Source organism: Tinamus guttatus, unplaced genomic scaffold (assembly GCF_059628265.1).
Source record: "Tinamus guttatus ecotype Peru unplaced genomic scaffold, ASM5962826v1 Tinamus_guttatus_pri_ptg000048l, whole genome shotgun sequence".
Lineage (NCBI taxonomy): Eukaryota > Metazoa > Chordata > Aves > Tinamiformes > Tinamidae > Tinamus > Tinamus guttatus.
In genome coordinates this window covers 4,193,818-4,210,484 of record NW_028288582.1, presented here as the reverse complement: position 1 = coordinate 4,210,484, position 16,667 = coordinate 4,193,818, and the positions used below count along the sequence as shown (strand labels likewise).

The following is a 16,667-nucleotide window of genomic DNA, read 5'->3' as shown; positions in this document are numbered from 1 at the left end:
TTAGACTATTTTCGGCCAGCAAACAGCCCCTCAGATCTCCTTTTTATACTATGCTGAGAGGCTCTAGAGGAGGGGCACGTGTGAGCCACAGCAGCGGGAGCTGCAGGAGCTGGAGGGACTCACGGCCACACGGTGCTTGCAGGGAGGCTGCTGGGACTGTGGGAAGGGCACAGCTCCCGGTCCTGTTTACACCAGTATCCGGGTAACCCCCTGCGCCCTGGAAACCACAAATCCCAGCACGCAAAACACCGCGGGCCTGCTCAGAGCACCGGGATGTTTCCACACAGGGAGACCTCAGCGGTCATTCTGCCGGCTTTACTCAAAGGCAGAGGTGCAGAGCTTTTCCTGGGTCCTGGAAGAGGATTTGCAGGACTACCATGGGCACCCATTCCCTCTGTCATGGCCTTCAGTGTCTGTACAGTGCTGGGAAGGCTGAACATTCTTTAATTTGGGCTTTCGCATGATCGAAAAGTGTATTTACTAAGTCCTCATGTCTCCTGTGACACGACTGAAGGCCACACATGAGCAGTCAGCTCAAGATTAGCAAGTTCTGTCTGGAAGTAATTCCCACGTGCTAAGACAGGTTGCTTAAGGGCATGATTTCAAGGTAGTATTTTTAATCTTTGGGATATTTCTGAAGCAGAAAATGTTGCATGCCGGCGGAGATAGCAGTGCTGCGATTCACAGTGGAACTGTGTCAGAACTGGTACTGCTTATGTTGTCCCCCAAATCAGTGCAAATTATATTGACAAAAGTAATTTCCTTGTCAGTAGAAACCAAGTGTATATGATGGGTGAGGTTTTGTGTTGCAGCTAAGCCAAGCTAATAGCAACGTGTTGATGAAAGGGGCATTCCTGCTGTCATTCAATTCTTTCCATCATTTATGTTAGCGTGACTCTTAATCTTCTCTGCCTCCATAGCAAGGTGGCTCCCCAAACTGTCAGAAGAGTAACCCAGCAAAAAATAAATGAGTTGATTTCTGTCGATTCGGTTCATTTAATTATTTACACCAGTTCACTGTGGACTCAGGAAGGGCAAGAAGACGTGCAGATGAAGGTAAAGGAACCACTCAGCTGTGACGTAAAAAACATTCTAGCTCAGGTATAATGGAAGAAACAGAGCCTAAAACCATTTCACCAGTACAGCTACATTAGATGCCATATGTGCTTTGAAGTGGTGAAAAAATACCTGATTTAAGACTTTAGACAGGTCAACTGAATGAGAGAGAAGGAGCATTTCCTATGTTTTCAGCTATTAAAGCCCTTACTTTCAGCTCCCTATCTTTGCTTCTGCAGGTACCCTTTGTGGTTTGCCCAGGCAAACACAATCTCTCCCTGAAGAACTTTGAACCATTCCCCCTGAAAATTCAGCTCCGACTGTGTTCTCTACGGTGACCTTTTTTTGACAATCATATTGTGTATGTTGTGTTTCCAGTTGCTACTGCAGGCTGCCAAGGATATTTCCGTGACTTGGCAGCCAAGTTACGTGTTTAAGAGGATGAGAGAAGCAGGTTTGGGAACGGCCTCAGCTCTCACCCATCCCAGCAAAGCAGAGCACAGGCATGCTGCAAAAGTAGGATCTCCATCAGGGAAAGTGGGAGGATGGACCTGATGGTTTATCAACCGATAGTTTTGTTGAGCAGCGCTGTCATCAGCCTCAGGAGACCACTGGCCCCATTTGGCTCCAGTAAAAGTGATCCCAAGGAACCAGCAGAAAAGCAAAGGGCACCGTGGCGATATTCAGGGCCACCTGTGTTGCAGCTTGCTGCATGTTGCAGGGATACAAGTGGCACTAGAGTTGGGAGTAGATTGGCATAAAAAGGTGAGAGAAGAGATGGGGAGAAACTAAAATGGGACTATATAGAGGGAAAGAAAAAAAAAAGTTAATATAATGATTAGAACCAAGAGCTGAAGAAAGAGCTTGCTGGGTAGGCAGAGAAGACCTGGGAATCAGTGTAGCAGGCAGAAGAACAAGGGGGGAAAGAAGACAAATTTGGAAGGAATCTGTAGAGAGTGGAACAGAACTGGTTTGGGCCAGACACAGATGTCAGGACAGTTACCCTGAGACTGGATGAGTTACTGGGCCAGGAGAAGGATGTGATGGTGGGGAATCACTTTGAAACAAAGTGCCTGGCAGGGGTCTGCCTTGCGCTCCCCTCACTTCCAACAGCCTTTGAATTTCATGATTAATAAGATGATGTTAAATGAGTATCAGCACAGTTCCCACCCCTGGAACTGGAACCAAAGAAGACAAAGAACAGAGGTGACTGACATGTATAGAGGTGCAGGGATGGAGAGAGTGTCTGGACAGGGATGTGGAAGGAGCTGAACAGGATCACCTGGCTATTTCTCTGTGATTGGCCTAAGCTGAGATGGGGACAAGCTCGGAAAGAGAAAATTCTCTTTCCTGTCAGGGAGGAAAAAACAGGACTAGAACAAGTTGGATGGGCTAGTGATTGAAAGGGAAAAGCAAAATGGGGACTGGCCAAAAATGGGGACTGTTTTCTTCTTCAGGCTCCTTCAATTTCCACATCTCATCTTTTACCAGCTCTTGGCAAACACTTGGATGTTCAGATGCAATTCTGCACCCCCACACTGAAGTGCTTGCTGGGGGCAAAGGCAAACACTAAGCACTGCGTCCAGGCTGGCGGCCCAAATGGGTATCAGCCTGAAAACAAAAGATTAAAAACCTGCGAGTGTGAAGGGGGTTAGCATCTGTCAGATCCCTGCTTCAGCTGTTGCAAAGAATTGGAAACTGTAAAATGAGCGTGACAGAGGATTACAAGAAGTGAAATTAATACGTAATGGTTCAGGCAGTTGAAGGCTACATGGGAAACGGAATTCTGTAGGGGCTTCAGTCACAGAAATCCGGGCAAATAGTTTGAGCCCTCATTCACTCTCATGACCAATGTTTGCGCTCTTGTCTTTCCTGAGTGAACTGCCTGGCATCGTGCGAGGCTGAAACGCAGGGCTGAGCACCCACAGCTGCGGCTGAAGTCAGTGGGAACCGTGCTTTGAACGTACACGGAGCTGCATAACATTAGGCTGTCTGGAAAATCAGTTCCTTGGCACTTCCACTCGGAGACTCCATAATAGACAGATGGCGTTTTGATTTTGTTGTTGCATTTTACCACCTTGCCTCTGTGGGAATTATACATATCTCAGAGATGAAAGCTAAATAGTTAATGGTGTGAAGCACTCGGATGTGTTGGTGATGAGCTCCACGGGAAGCCTCCCAAGGGATAGTTCTTCAGAGCTTGGACTGGGGCTGGACAGCATGCAGTAAATAACATCTGCACTGAACTGGGAAATATTGCGTTCTTACAGAGTGCATGCTGTCCGTCCTGTGGCCTGATGGAGGCAGGGGCCCTATAGGAAAAGAGGAAGAAAAACAAACAAAAAAACCCCTCTTACTATGTAATTAAAAACTGGATTATGATGCATCAGCACAAGGAAAGGGAGAAATAGGATTGCTCAGATTATCTTAATTTGGTGCTTCTTAATTTCTGAGCAATTAACTTTGCAGCCTTAATAGCCTTCTTTCAATGTCATTTCTTATGGTGCTTGTATGTGCATAGCTGGGAATGCACAGCAGTCTCTCTATGCATCCATTATTTATGTATATCAGATGTTTAATTCAGATATCACACCCAGAAAATAAACACATGCATAAACTCAACAAAATAGCACTGACTCACTGTGCAGTCATTCAGCTCTTTTCTGCTTCTTTTTTGATTCTTGCTGTGTCAAGGCCCTGTCTTCCATATCCAGCAGTCTTAATCGCTTCCTCTCTTCCGGGGGCAGTTACAAGTCAGCCCCGGTCTCCCTGGGAATATGAGACTCACTGAGTGTGCACAACTGTCCATATTAGACACAAACACACAAAATTAATTTCCATGGTAGCTAATACTTATTCCATGGTTGTGTCTTTCACCTACTTTGGCCTGCCCATTAAAAACAGGATCATGCTGTATGAATGGAGTAAGAAACATCCCTAGGCATAACAACATTTGCATTGATGTAGATTTTTCACTTTAGCTTTGAAGTTCCTATTCTTTGTTTCAGGAGCTTGTTCTGCCTTCATATCTCAACCCTGCTGCATTTCACTCCTATTTTTTGGATTGTGCTGAGCAGATGGTAGCTAAATATCTATATTGGAACTTCTGTTGAGGCTGTGTGTCTGCCTAATGTCCTGGCCTTCCTGTAAGACCAACGCCAGCTTTGCTAAGGCTGTGACCCTGCTGTGTGTGCAGGGGCGACTACACCTACAGACACAAACCCGCTATAGATATTTGATAGTCAAAAGCAGACTTAGCTCCTGAATCCACAGCGAGGTTCTAGGGGAAATTAGATCATTATTGCCTGGACCAGTTTATGGGAATGCAACCTGCATTTGGAAAGCCAGAAAAACCAGCTGCACATTCTTTTAATGAAAACCTCATGCAATTACTCCCCCTGTGTGTTTTTATCAGATGAGATTACTGAGCATTAGCAGTTGTCAGCTGTTTTCATGCAGTTAGACATTTGCCTTGTGCTCCTAACAATCGACCTTTTGTTGTTAACATGCCTCTTACAGAAAGGAAGAAATATTTAAAAATGTCACATATCCAAAGTTTGTCTTCAAAACTCTCATTTTGATTTCGGGACTCCAAAGTGCACAGAAACCAATGGAGCTTAACAAAAATGCTGATAGCACAGCTTCTAGTTCCTCCCTAGACTAAAATGATCAGCTCCCTTCTTATATAACTAGAAGACAACCAGTACAGATGTGATGTAAACATTCTACGGGCAGGTTCTTTCCTGGTGAGTTCTGTGAGCTGTGGGAGTAACTGTGAGGGACAGGTTTTAGGTGCCTCCCTACTACTACTGTCCTCTCTGCCCCTGTAGTGCTGGAGGCAGGAGCGAGGACTTGCCAGCATGGGTTGTGTTTAAACAAGCTCTGTTAGTACATTTGCAGACTTGCTGTGAATGAGGCCTGTAGGAAAACAAGGAATGTGCCAAAGGAGGAATAGCCATGCTTTTAAAAGAAATACGTCTCAGTTTTTAGACATGTCCTGGCTGAAAGCAAAGGCTGCTTCCAGCTATGACATGTAATTGCCAGCGTCTCATTTCAGCAACGACAGCAGCTTTTGCAGGAAATATTTGGTGTTTATCAGTGAAGAGCAAGGCAGCTAAGACCCCTAAACCCACCAATGGTTTTTAAATATATTTTTGTCTGAAATTCATAGGATTAACAGTTTTAAAATGCGTTTCTCATCTCCTTAATCCTATTCAAAATAGACCCGCAATCATTTGGAGCAGTGGCATTTTGAACTGCTCCAACAGATAGGGCACAGTCACTGATAACTGCTACCTAAGCAGGAACAAGGATGAATTCATGCCTTTTTGTCCAAAAGTGATCCGTCAGCTTTTGCAGAGCCAGCACACAAAAAGCAACTCCTGAATGGTGGGAGAGAGCTTCTTCAGCAAAGGAGCAAAAATTTCCTGTATCTCCCTGACTCCTTGGTTTTTCTCAGGAAAAAAATAAAAAATAAAAAAAATAAAGACTGTATATTGGTCCCTTATAGGGCAGTTTTTCCCCTCTCCAAAAATCCTCACTGGTGCTGTTAGAGGGATGACAAGAGGAACCAGCTTGTCTCTTCATCCACCCTAGAGAAGCGGGAGAGAGTGAAGGCAAATGGGTCATGCCAGGGTGGATCAGGGTGTGAAATCCTGCTGTTTCATATGTGGAAGTGAAGTATGTTGCTGCATCTGGAAATGCTGGCCTGCCCGGCCCTATAATCACTGCACTGCCGCAAGCACCATCTACTCCAGAACCGGGCTGACACTATAGGCTTCTGCCTGCATAAGTATGTGGATCAGGGTGGCAGAGAGATGTGATACCTGACCCACATAGGCATGAGAAAGAAGCTTTACTGGCAAAACTTGCTTTGCTATAGGGTAGGGAGGGGTGGTAACTTTCCTGTGATGTGCAACTACAGAGCCCAGTTTTGCTGCTGTAAGAGCATCCACACGCTTTGCTGGGTTAATGTCACAGGACTCTCCTCTGCCCGGATACAATGTCCTGAATGCGGACGGAGATTAGACCACCATGCACTTTCTAAAGGGAAGGGCACGCCAGGCACTGGGGTTGGACACAGAAATGTAGAATAGCTTTTAAGCAATTACAGCTTGAAAAGAGACCAAATTGCAGCACATGCTTAGGACTGAAAAAGAGGAGCTTTAAAATGAGGCGTGCACACAGGCTGTAAGTGCATGCTTTTTAGCGTGGTGCCTCACATATAACTGAGAAAAATGCTGAGGCTGGAACTGTGAATGCCCAAAGCCCTTTTCCCTTTCCTTCCTGTCCCTTCTATGCCTCTGTGTGAGTGGGAGGCAAGACACGGCGCCGTCCTGACGTGTCACATCTCCTTCAGAGCCGTCATCGCTGGGCTGCACCCCGCAGCGCACAAAACCTCCGGGGGAACCTTCCAAACAAATGAGAGGCGGCTGCCCAGCCCGCGGGCTCTCTCCCGTGTCTGCCGGGAGATAAACCAGGCTCCTGGGAGACACTCGCTCCTGTCTCCCCGATGGTATCACAGGGCTGGAGCGTGGCTGCTGCCCGGCTGCTCCGGCTCCATGCGAAACTTCAAAGCGACGCGGCAGCGCTGACTCACCAGGCCGCCCGGCCGCCTGTGGCCAGGCCGAGCGCATCCCGGCTGCCCAGCTCCCGCCCAGACGTCCTCACCAGCTTCAGCTCCCTCCAAGATCCCTCACACGGCCCCTTTTTTGAGTAATTCTCTCAACTTGGGCTTTTTTAGCTCTTTCCCCTGCACTGAGATTGCGGGGAATGGCAGCAGGGCCCGCGTGGCACGCAGGGCGCCTGCATTGCCACACAGCTAGCTGCAGGCTGAGGGAGATGCTGAGGCGCCTATTGGCTTTAATTTGGGCGATTAAATTCTTGGCACATTAATGGAAGGGGTGTTCCTCGGTGTGAAACAACGCCATTCATGTAAACGCGATCAGCAAATATTAAAGAGCTGCCAGAAGTTAGCACTGTAGTTATACAAGTGCTACTAGTTACAACCACTTTATATCCTTTACATGGGCTTGGTCTCTTGCACAGCCGTATTAAAGAATAAGCAAAATTTGGAAATCCGTGAGCAGTACAAAGGATGAGACACACTGAATGTGGAAGCAATGAAACTGCAGATTTTGGACCAGATTATTTTCCTGGCTTGCTAAATAATTTGCTGTGCAAGTACTCCACAGAGCTACATGCACTCTTGCAAAATGCCTACTTACAAATGAGACGTAGCATTTTCCCTGCTGACATTTATTTTATTAAAGAAATTGGAGGAAAAAGAATAGATCCAATGGAGCCAGTGGGAAGTCACCACTAGCTTCAACAGGACCTGACTTTTACTCTATACCAAAACAATATACTGAAAACAAAACTGAATTTATACTTTGTTTTTATAAGCTGGGCAAATAAGGCAATAAATTTGGCTCTGAGGCCTTCAAGTTTTCTGGTTTTTGCATTTTGGGGTGTTGTTTACATATTTTAAAGGCTACTTGAAAAGTTTTTCTTGAAAATGCCGTAAGTACGTTGAAGGAAAAATTTCTTAACAGTGAGGGTGACAGAGCACTGGAACAGGCTGCCCAGAGAGGTTGTGGAGTCTCCTTCTCTGGAGATCTTCAAAACCCGCTTGGACGCAGTCCTGTGCCACGTGCTCTAGGTGACCCTGCGTGTGCAGGGGGGTGGACTAGATGATCTCTAGAGGTCCCTTCCAACCTTGAGCATTCTATGATCCTATGACTCCAAGTTTCTAGTCTTTTACACATCCCATGCAATGTAGGTGTGTCGATACTAAAAAAGTCATCTCTATTTTAGGGGAAAAAAAAAAAAGAAAGAAAAAAAATCACAATTCCTCCAGTGTTAGCTTGTTCATGCCAGTACCCCAGGGACATTTAACTATCAGCATCTGGACTGAGGTGAGGGACAGCCCAGATGGCAGCACAGGTGGGTGACAAACAGGCTGCTGTGCATGACCACCTAAATGATCTCTGCAATGTGCTTAGGCACGTGCCTCAGAAAAACAGCAAGAAACTGAGTTTAGCAACGGGGAAGCAATGCTGAGGAATCCACATGAAGAACTGGGAAGTAAAGGAAGCTCTGTGGACAGGGCAATTACCAGGCGGTTAATAGGAAATATAGTTAACCCTAACTCATAGCGTTCTTGGCAGCTTCCTAATCCTTAATCCTTATCGTCATCATCCCCTAATTACAGGATTTCAGGTAGGACTAGAGTGAATCGGACAAAGTATGACAGTTTGCAGGAACAGCTTTTCACTTTCAGATGAGTTACTGCTATTCATAAATGTGTCTATCTATTAGCTCCTGGGGAGAAATAAACTAGATTTTAAAAAAGGCAGCAAAATGTCATGGCATCTGCTCTCAGCACTTTAGGATACATCCCAGAAATCAGAAATTGCTAGGCTTACTGCCCTGAAAGCGCAGTGTACCTAACACACGCAGGCTGGTTGCACCCTTTCGAGACTGCACTTAAGCACTTGACAGGTTTTTCAGTCACTCTAATTGGCTTCCCGGGTCTTGTCGGGATTCTGGGGCCGTTTCCCCGTGAACTGCTCAGTACAGGTGAAGGGGTCCAGAATGATTTGGGGCAGCAGCTGATCATGCATGTGCTTTTGGAATCTCTCCCTCACTGCAGTGAAGGGATAGCCAAGAGGAACCCGGGGCCAGGGTTTGGGAAAGCAGAAACACAGGCAGCAAGATGAAATTTTACGAGTTAATAATGGTTGGCTGAAGCACCACCGAGCATTTCCTTCAGCTGCCCACTGCGTCTCCGCTTTTCCCTGAAAGGACAAGACAGCCTAGAAACGTGCCTGACAGCAGGCTCTTCCCTCCGCGCCGTCTCAGATCCCCTGGCTGCAGGCAGCCGAGCGTGTGCTTTCTGAAGCAATCCAGGAGCTCCACAGACCCTAAATAAGCTGAACTGCTACCAAATGCACCTTTTCTGCCCCTCTATGCACTTACTTCACCTTGGGCAGCTTTACTGGGGGGGCATCTCAAGAGGGGGAAAAAGGCATTAGGGGAAATGGTAACTCAACTTGCACATTAGGCACCCCGGAATACCACAGGCAGCCTCACGCGCTCAGGCTCTGCTTATCGGGCGCAGCTGCCCGGGCAGCAGGACGAGTTTGGCCGCACTCACTGTCCCGACGTTTTATTTATTTCGGTGCCATGGGCGGGCCAGCGAGCCCGGAGCTGCGTGTCCTGCAGCACAACAGGCAGCGGGGGGAAACTTTGTTTTCCCCCACTCCCTTTTCCCAAGGGCTGCTCCCCGGGGTCGCCTCACACCGGCTGCCCCCTCCCCCCCCCCCCCCCCCCCCCGCGCGGGGACCCGCCCGCAGCAGCCGCCGCGCGAGCCGGGGGCAGGGGGGCGGGTCGCGGCACCCCCCAGCCCAAACCCTCCCCAACCGCCACCGCCCCCCCCTTCACAGAGCGCAGAAAAACGTTTAAGCTTTAAATACGTTTATTTATTACCAAAAAAGTTTTCCAGAAGCCGAATTTGGCATTTTAAAAATCTTTTTTATAAAGTTTTTTCCATGCATAACTAAACTTTGTCAACTGCAACAGTCGAGTGGTTACTTCAGAAGAGACACTTTAAACAGAGACAAATATCCAGAATACAAATAGCTGCATCTGAATTAACAAAACTTTGCTATTACTAACCTTATAAAGCAGGAGGTGCCTTCCCTTTTTATCAAAACCAAGCTGAAAGATCTGCCTTTATACACACCCAACAGAATAAACTCTGTTATTGGCAATGACGTTTTTCTTAAACGTTAGGAAAAAAAATAAAAATAAAGCAGAGAACGGAGTGTCCATAAACCAGTCTATAGTTCAGTCCTATTTAATCTACTTCTTCAATGGTTGGGCCTCCGGAGCCGGCTGCCCCGGCCCCCCCAGCTCCCTGGTACAATTTTGTGATGATCGGGTTGCAGAGTTTCTCCAGCTCTTTCTGCTTGTGCTCGTACTCCTCCTTCTCGGCCATCTGGTTACGGTCGAGCCAACTGATCACATCCCGGCACTTGTCGAGCACTTTCTGCTTGTCCTGATCGCTGATCTTTCCCTTCAGTTTATCATCCTCCACCGTCTGCTTCATGTTGTACGTGTAGGACTCGAGGGAGTTCTTGGCGGACACCCGATCCCGATTAGCTTCGTCCTCAGCTTTGTATTTCTCTGCTTCCTGCACCATGCGGTCGATATCATCCTTGCTGAGGCGCCCCTTGTCGTTGGTGATCGTGATCTTGTTCTCCTTCCCCGTGCTCTTGTCCACAGCACTGACATTCAGGATACCATTGGCATCTATGTCAAACGTCACCTCGATCTGGGGGACGCCACGGGGCGCTGGGGGGATCCCTGTTAGATCAAACTTGCCCAGCAAGTTGTTGTCCTTTGTCATAGCCCTCTCGCCCTCATACACCTGCACAAGGACACTGCTCTGGTTGTCTGAGTAGGTGGTGAAGGTCTGGGTTTGCTTGGTGGGAATGGTGGTGTTACGCTTGATGAGAGCGGTCATTACTCCTCCGGCAGTCTCGATGCCCAGGGACAGAGGGGTGACATCCAACAAGAGCAGATCCTGCACGTTCTCAGACTTGTCACCCATGAGGATCGCTGCTTGCACGGCAGCGCCATAAGCAACGGCCTCATCTGGATTGATGCTTTTGTTGAGCTCTTTGCCATTGAAGAAGTCCTGTAGCAGCTTCTGGATCTTGGGTATACGAGTGGAGCCGCCCACCAGCACTATCTCCTGGATTTGGCCCTTGTCTAGTTTGGCATCACGCAGGGCCTTCTCCACCGGCTCTAACGTGCCACGGAAGAGATCAGCATTGAGCTCCTCAAAGCGGGCACGAGTAATGGAGGTGTAGAAGTCAATGCCCTCATACAGCGAGTCGATCTCAATGCTAGCTTGGGTGGAGGAGCTGAGGGTGCGCTTAGCTCTCTCGCAAGCGGTGCGCAGCCGTCTCACTGCTCGCTTATTGCCCGCAATGTCGCGCTTGTGCTTACGTTTGAACTCTTCTACAAAGTGGTTCACCATGCGGTTGTCGAAGTCCTCCCCACCCAGATGGGTATCACCAGCTGTGGACTTCACTTCAAAGATACCATCCTCAATGGTGAGGATGGACACATCAAAAGTGCCCCCTCCCAAGTCAAAAATGAGCACATTCTTCTCTCCAGCCCGGGTACCTTTCTTATCCAAGCCATACGCTATGGCAGCTGCCGTGGGCTCGTTGATGATGCGCATCACATTAAGGCCAGTGATGGTGCCAGCATCTTTGGTGGCCTGGCGCTGGGAGTCATTGAAGTAAGCCGGCACTGTGATAACAGCATTCTGCACCTTGCGGCCCAGGTAAGCCTCAGCAATCTCCTTCATCTTGGTAAGGACCATGGAACTGATCTCCTCTGGAAAGAAGGTCTTCATCTCACCCTTGTATTCCACTTGCACCTTGGGCTTGCCACTCTCATTCACCACACGGAAGGGCCAGTGCTTCATATCTGACTGCACCGTGGGGTCATCATACTTGCGTCCGATGAGGCGCTTGGCATCAAAGATGGTGTTGGTGGGGTTCATAGCCACTTGGTTCTTGGCAGCATCGCCGATGAGGCGCTCAGTATCGGTGAAGGCCACATAGCTGGGTGTGGTGCGGTTGCCCTGGTCGTTGGCAATGATCTCCACTTTGCCATGCTGGAAGACGCCCACGCAGGAATACGTGGTGCCCAAGTCGATGCCGATCGCCGGCCCTTTGCCAGACATGATGACGCCTTTCCCAGCTCAACTCCTCGCTAGCTCGCACTTCGCACCGCCCGCGCTCCCTCCTGTCTGCGGCGCGCTGTGCCGTTAAACGGCCGTCGGCGCCTCTTTTATAGCGCGCGCAGCCGCCTTCTGGAACCTGCCAGAACCCTGCTGGCCAATCTAGGCGCCCGCCTTCCACGGCCGCCCAATCGCCTCCGCGAGTTGCAGAAGAAGCCCCGCCCCCTGCCTCCTGGCCAATCAGAACCGCGGCACCCGCCCTTTATCCCAATCCCCTTGTCGCTGTACCGCGGCCAAGCGCGCGTTTCTTCCTGTTTGTTCTCGATCCGTCTAGGGCTCTGCCGCGCGCCGCCTCCCTCCACCAATCAGCGCCCTCGTTTCCCTCTTGCCCCGCCCCCGCCGCGCCGCTCTGCTAGAAAGTTCCAGCGGGCGCGAGGCGCGGGGTAGGAGATTGACGTCGCCGTTACCCAATGGGGGCGGGCGGCCGAGGGAGGGGGCGGGGCAGAGGCGCTGCGGGCGGCGGTGCGCGGCGCGCGCTCCCCCCGCGGCCTCGCGGCACGTAGCTGGCGAGGGGGGCCGCGGCGCCGCCGCCCCCGCGCGCGCCGCTCGCCTCGTGCTGTTTGTAATTCCTGAAAGTTCAGTCAAACGCGGCCGGCCGCGAGCGAGCGGGGAGTTTGCCCTTATTAGGTCGCAGCGTCGTAGAAATCCCCACCAGCACCACACACACACACACACACGCAAACAATTTCCTCGCCCTGTCCCGGCCCACTGGGGAGAAGCGGCGGCCGCCGCGGCGCCTCACGCCCCGCGGGAATCCGCCGCGTCGCCCGCTGCGGCGTGAGGCGAGTCCTTGGGGAGCAGCTGTGGGAGCCGAGCCTCGGCCCGGCTGGGCAGGCAGCGGCGCCGCTCGCCCACATCCCCTTTCCCTGGCTCCACTGACTCACTGCAGACACGCAGTTCTCCCTCGGGCACTCGCGATTTCTCCTCTCATCCACCACCCCTTCCTGAAAACCACAGCAGCGAATTTAACTTCACGGCTATCAAAAGGATAGCCGAGCCTGGTGCGAGGTGGAAGGACCCAGCACGTAGCTTTCGTCTTCCTAAGGAGAAGCATGGGGTGTTTAGGAGCCCTGTTGCTGCCTATTCTTGCATGGTGACCATTCTTGAAATGCCTCCAAATTTTTGTCTGTTGTGCTAATATAAAATGTCGTCACGCCTACATTTAGCTACATTGCAAAAGCTACGGAGCTATTAACTCCGAGTGAGGCAAATGCTGATGGAAATACATGAGATGTGAATATCTGCTGCGGTCCCTTCATCTTATTCTTCTTGCTTCCTTACTTCTTCCTTACACTTCAAAATATTCCATTTATAGTAACCAGAGCAAAATACCATGTTAAGATGTTTCTTCCTCTGAGGGTTAGTGAATAGTTTCTTTGGGATAGCTACTTTAAAAGTGCAGCTGAAATTCTGGTATCTGCAGACTTTGTGTTACAGGAAGGAAGGAGGATTCGTTCCCTGCATTTAGACCCCAGTCCTCAGCATTATGTTACAGCAGCCCAGGTAGAAAATGCCTGTGACAACCTGTAGCACATTGATGGACGTTGATGCACTTACTGCAGAGAGTCTAACTCACTTTTTGAAACATTCTCGTTTTAATTAGAGTATTTATCTAAGTTTTTTAATATGACACAAAGGTTCTACCTCTTTTATGTAGTGTGTGTATATATGTAGTCTTTCTACAGAATAGCTTTAGTTTCTGTCAGTTAATGTAGACCACACAGCTAAATATTATTCTAAAGGTCCATGTTTTTTGATGTAGAGGTTCTGACTTTGCAGAAATCCAGAAGTCGCCAATGGAAAATGGAAACCGTCAGTTTGCTCTCTGCATCTAGCGCGAGGTTCTCCATATATCCCGCATGCATGTTTCTTTGATGGGAAGGGAGTCTTTTCGCTTGTCGTTAGACCAGTGACTGACTCACCACGGAACCATCTCTTCCTATAATCCATGGCTCCTCCATTCAGTTGTCTGTAGCATATGGAGCAAAGAGAAATGCCAGAGAGCAATATAGCAGGAGAAGGTTGATAAAATCAGCTTCAGATGAAAAACTGTTGTTATTTATTGTTTAATCCTTGTGAGGATAGCCTCTTAAGGACCAGTAATGCTCCTGCTGGAGACACCATACAAGTTAGGGCCCTGTTACTCCAAAGTAAAAAAAATGAGGGGCCCTGCCTCCAAAAAGGTATAGAACAGAAAGGAGATGCAAAAAAACTAATAAAGAATAACAAGACAATATGGATTAGCACAATGAACCATCTCTGCACCAAAATTAATTTGATATCACACTTTGGTGTATCTGTGATCAGATTTTAAGGCTAAATGAGATTTCCTGAATTTGTCCCAAAGCTCTTCACTGTGTGATTTATCTGCCCATGTACAAAGTATGTGCAGCAGTTCTAGGCAAAACTTGTTGAGAGTGAAAGTTTTCTTGGCCTAGTAAGTACAACAGCTCCAGTACAAGCAGCTCCCCAAATACACCACTCACCTGGTGAAGAAGTGTTTGCATTGCTTGGAATTACTGCTTGCTCTGACAGTGCTCGCTCCATCCTATTCATTTTATAGTTTGAGTTGTAGTTTTGCTATGGTAAATTTGGGGGAAGTACCTTGGAGTAATGTTATGGGAATAGAATGTTATTGGTAGTGATGTACATGACACAGTGAATCATCAGCTTTTCTCTGGAAGAATCAAAAGATTTGTAGACTCAGGCTACTAAATATTTCATTTTTCCCATTGCAGAGGTATTTATTTTCCAGTTGAGTACAAGGTGCAGTTTTCTTCTTATGCAACTATATGTTGCTGATTTTTAAACGTTTGTTCCTAATCAAAAGTTCACGTGATGCTCTTGCCACCTCTGATCCCTTATAAATGTCCTTAGAGAAAGTCCAGTCTAACTAGAGGGACAACCCCTGGAATCTCATTAGACTTATTCTCCTCAGCAGAGCTATAGGGCTGCTTTTTGTCAGCAGTTCTCCCAGGCTTGCAGGACAATTTGTGCACCAACTCATCTCTACAGTCATCCTCTCTCATGGGAAGAGCCCCATGGTTTTCTTTTATGTTGCTTCATATGCAGTCATTCTACAGGTAACCCAAACAGACTGGTTCAGAAATTAAAGACCGAGCTTCATGGTGCAGAGTTTAGCAGCAGGGTGATTTTTCCCTTCAGTGCAACGTTTGCTGTGGTTCCCTCATACCGAGTTTTTACGCCATATTTTGACAGTAACTCCCAGAACAGCAAGTCAGCACCCCTGGAACTATGCAGGCTGCTTTCTGATCGTTTTATTTGTGTTTAGTGTCTCCTGTTTGCCCTTGTTACATAATACGCTGTAGGCTATTCCCCATTACACCACCCAGGCACTTCAGTGAAGCAAGAGCTCAGTATCTGGAGCAGAACTGAGAACTCAACCCTTATCTTTCTCTGGATAAAAGGAAGAATGCATTTCCACATATTTCGTAAGGCAATGCAGTATAAAAATGCATGAGTTAAAGTTTAATCAGACATCAGCTACTTAGCTCATTAAAGTGATTAAATGTAATGGCTTTGATATACAGGATTTGAGATTTGGTGATCAGAAGATCTTAGATCTTAAAATCTGGAAATTGTTAGCCATTTGCCTAGCAAAAATATCCAGAAAATAGCTTAAATCAGATTATATCTGTGAAGGCAAACAAATTATTTTATAGTACATCAGTCACAGTTCAGTCAAGTCTAAACAACAGTTGTTCTAAGTACAAATAATACTGTGTCATGATATCCTTTATCACTGAAACTAGCCATCTGGTTTGTATTGAGAATACATGCAGAGTACTTGCAATTCAGATGTGAAGTATGAATGTTTGAAATGGAAAAAAAAATCTGACAATGTACTGTTGTATTGAAAACTGCCGTGTTTGTTGTGGGGGTGCTCTGTAACTTCTTTTGTTATTTTGTCCTTGTATACCACCCCTTTTGCACGCAGCCTCCCTGTAATATGAAAGGCAGCCACACTGCATGATCTTTCTTAAATGGGAAATGTTCTTTTTGTGTGGGAAAAAATACAATTCAGTGTAACATGTTTTCTGCAAGTTATGCAAATGTGTGATTAGTGCTATGCAAATATTCAGAATAGCAGAATATAGGGCACGGTAATTTGGTGTTGCCAAACCAGAAGTTCAGAAATAATGAGTCAGACTTTCTAAAATTATAACCCTAGTTTAAAATTGTGAGATTAAAAAAATACATGTGACTTTTATTTGCCTTGTGGCTTGTTAAACTTTCATGAATGCTTAGATTACAATTTAAAGATTTTTCTGTCTAGTTTTTAGAGATTTTATTTAAAAACAGCTGATTCTAGCATCGCAAAACAGTTTGCACCAGATTGATTAGACTCATTGAAGTTGGCAACACTGCTTATGCTAACGCTTGATGTTTCAAGGAATGATTATTTTATAATTAAGTGGTTTTTGAGTAGTCTTATTTACATACGCTTCTGACAGTTTGCTGGGGCATGATTAAATGCTGAGGTTAGTAGCACCAACTAGATTAACTGGTGTGTTGTGCATTTCATCTCTTCATTTCTTGACTGCTTTGCTGTAACTGCAGCCTCCTTTTCTTCCCACCAGTGCCAGCTTTATTGACAGGATAGAATGGGAGTCTTTGGAGCAGATTGTCTGCAAGGAATCGTAGAAGCTGATCCCAAAGGCACCTCCACAGGTCATCTGGACCACCCTTTCTGTCAACCCAGAATATCCATAGCTGCAATTTAAGCTCCTTTTTTTCTGTTGATACTCATTGTGGGTATGGGAGAACA

General features: G+C 47.4%; 1 protein-coding gene across 1 annotated transcript; it reads right to left on the bottom strand.

Moving 5' to 3' along the window:
• Positions 1–9,517: 9,517 nt before the first annotated feature.
• On the bottom strand, positions 9,518–11,888 carry HSPA2 (heat shock protein family A (Hsp70) member 2). The gene has a single exon (XM_010214848.2). It carries the CDS (start codon positions 11,819–11,821, stop codon positions 9,917–9,919), a length of 1,905 nt encoding a protein of 634 aa, XP_010213150.1. The 5' UTR covers positions 11,822–11,888; the 3' UTR covers positions 9,518–9,916.
• Positions 11,889–16,667: the final 4,779 nt, after the last annotated feature.

Excerpts from the sequence above, each read along its gene's own strand:
- HSPA2 (XM_010214848.2), bottom strand. The coding sequence starts at position 11,821 with ATGTCTGGCAAAGGGCCGGCGATCGGCATCGACTTGGGCACCACGTAT.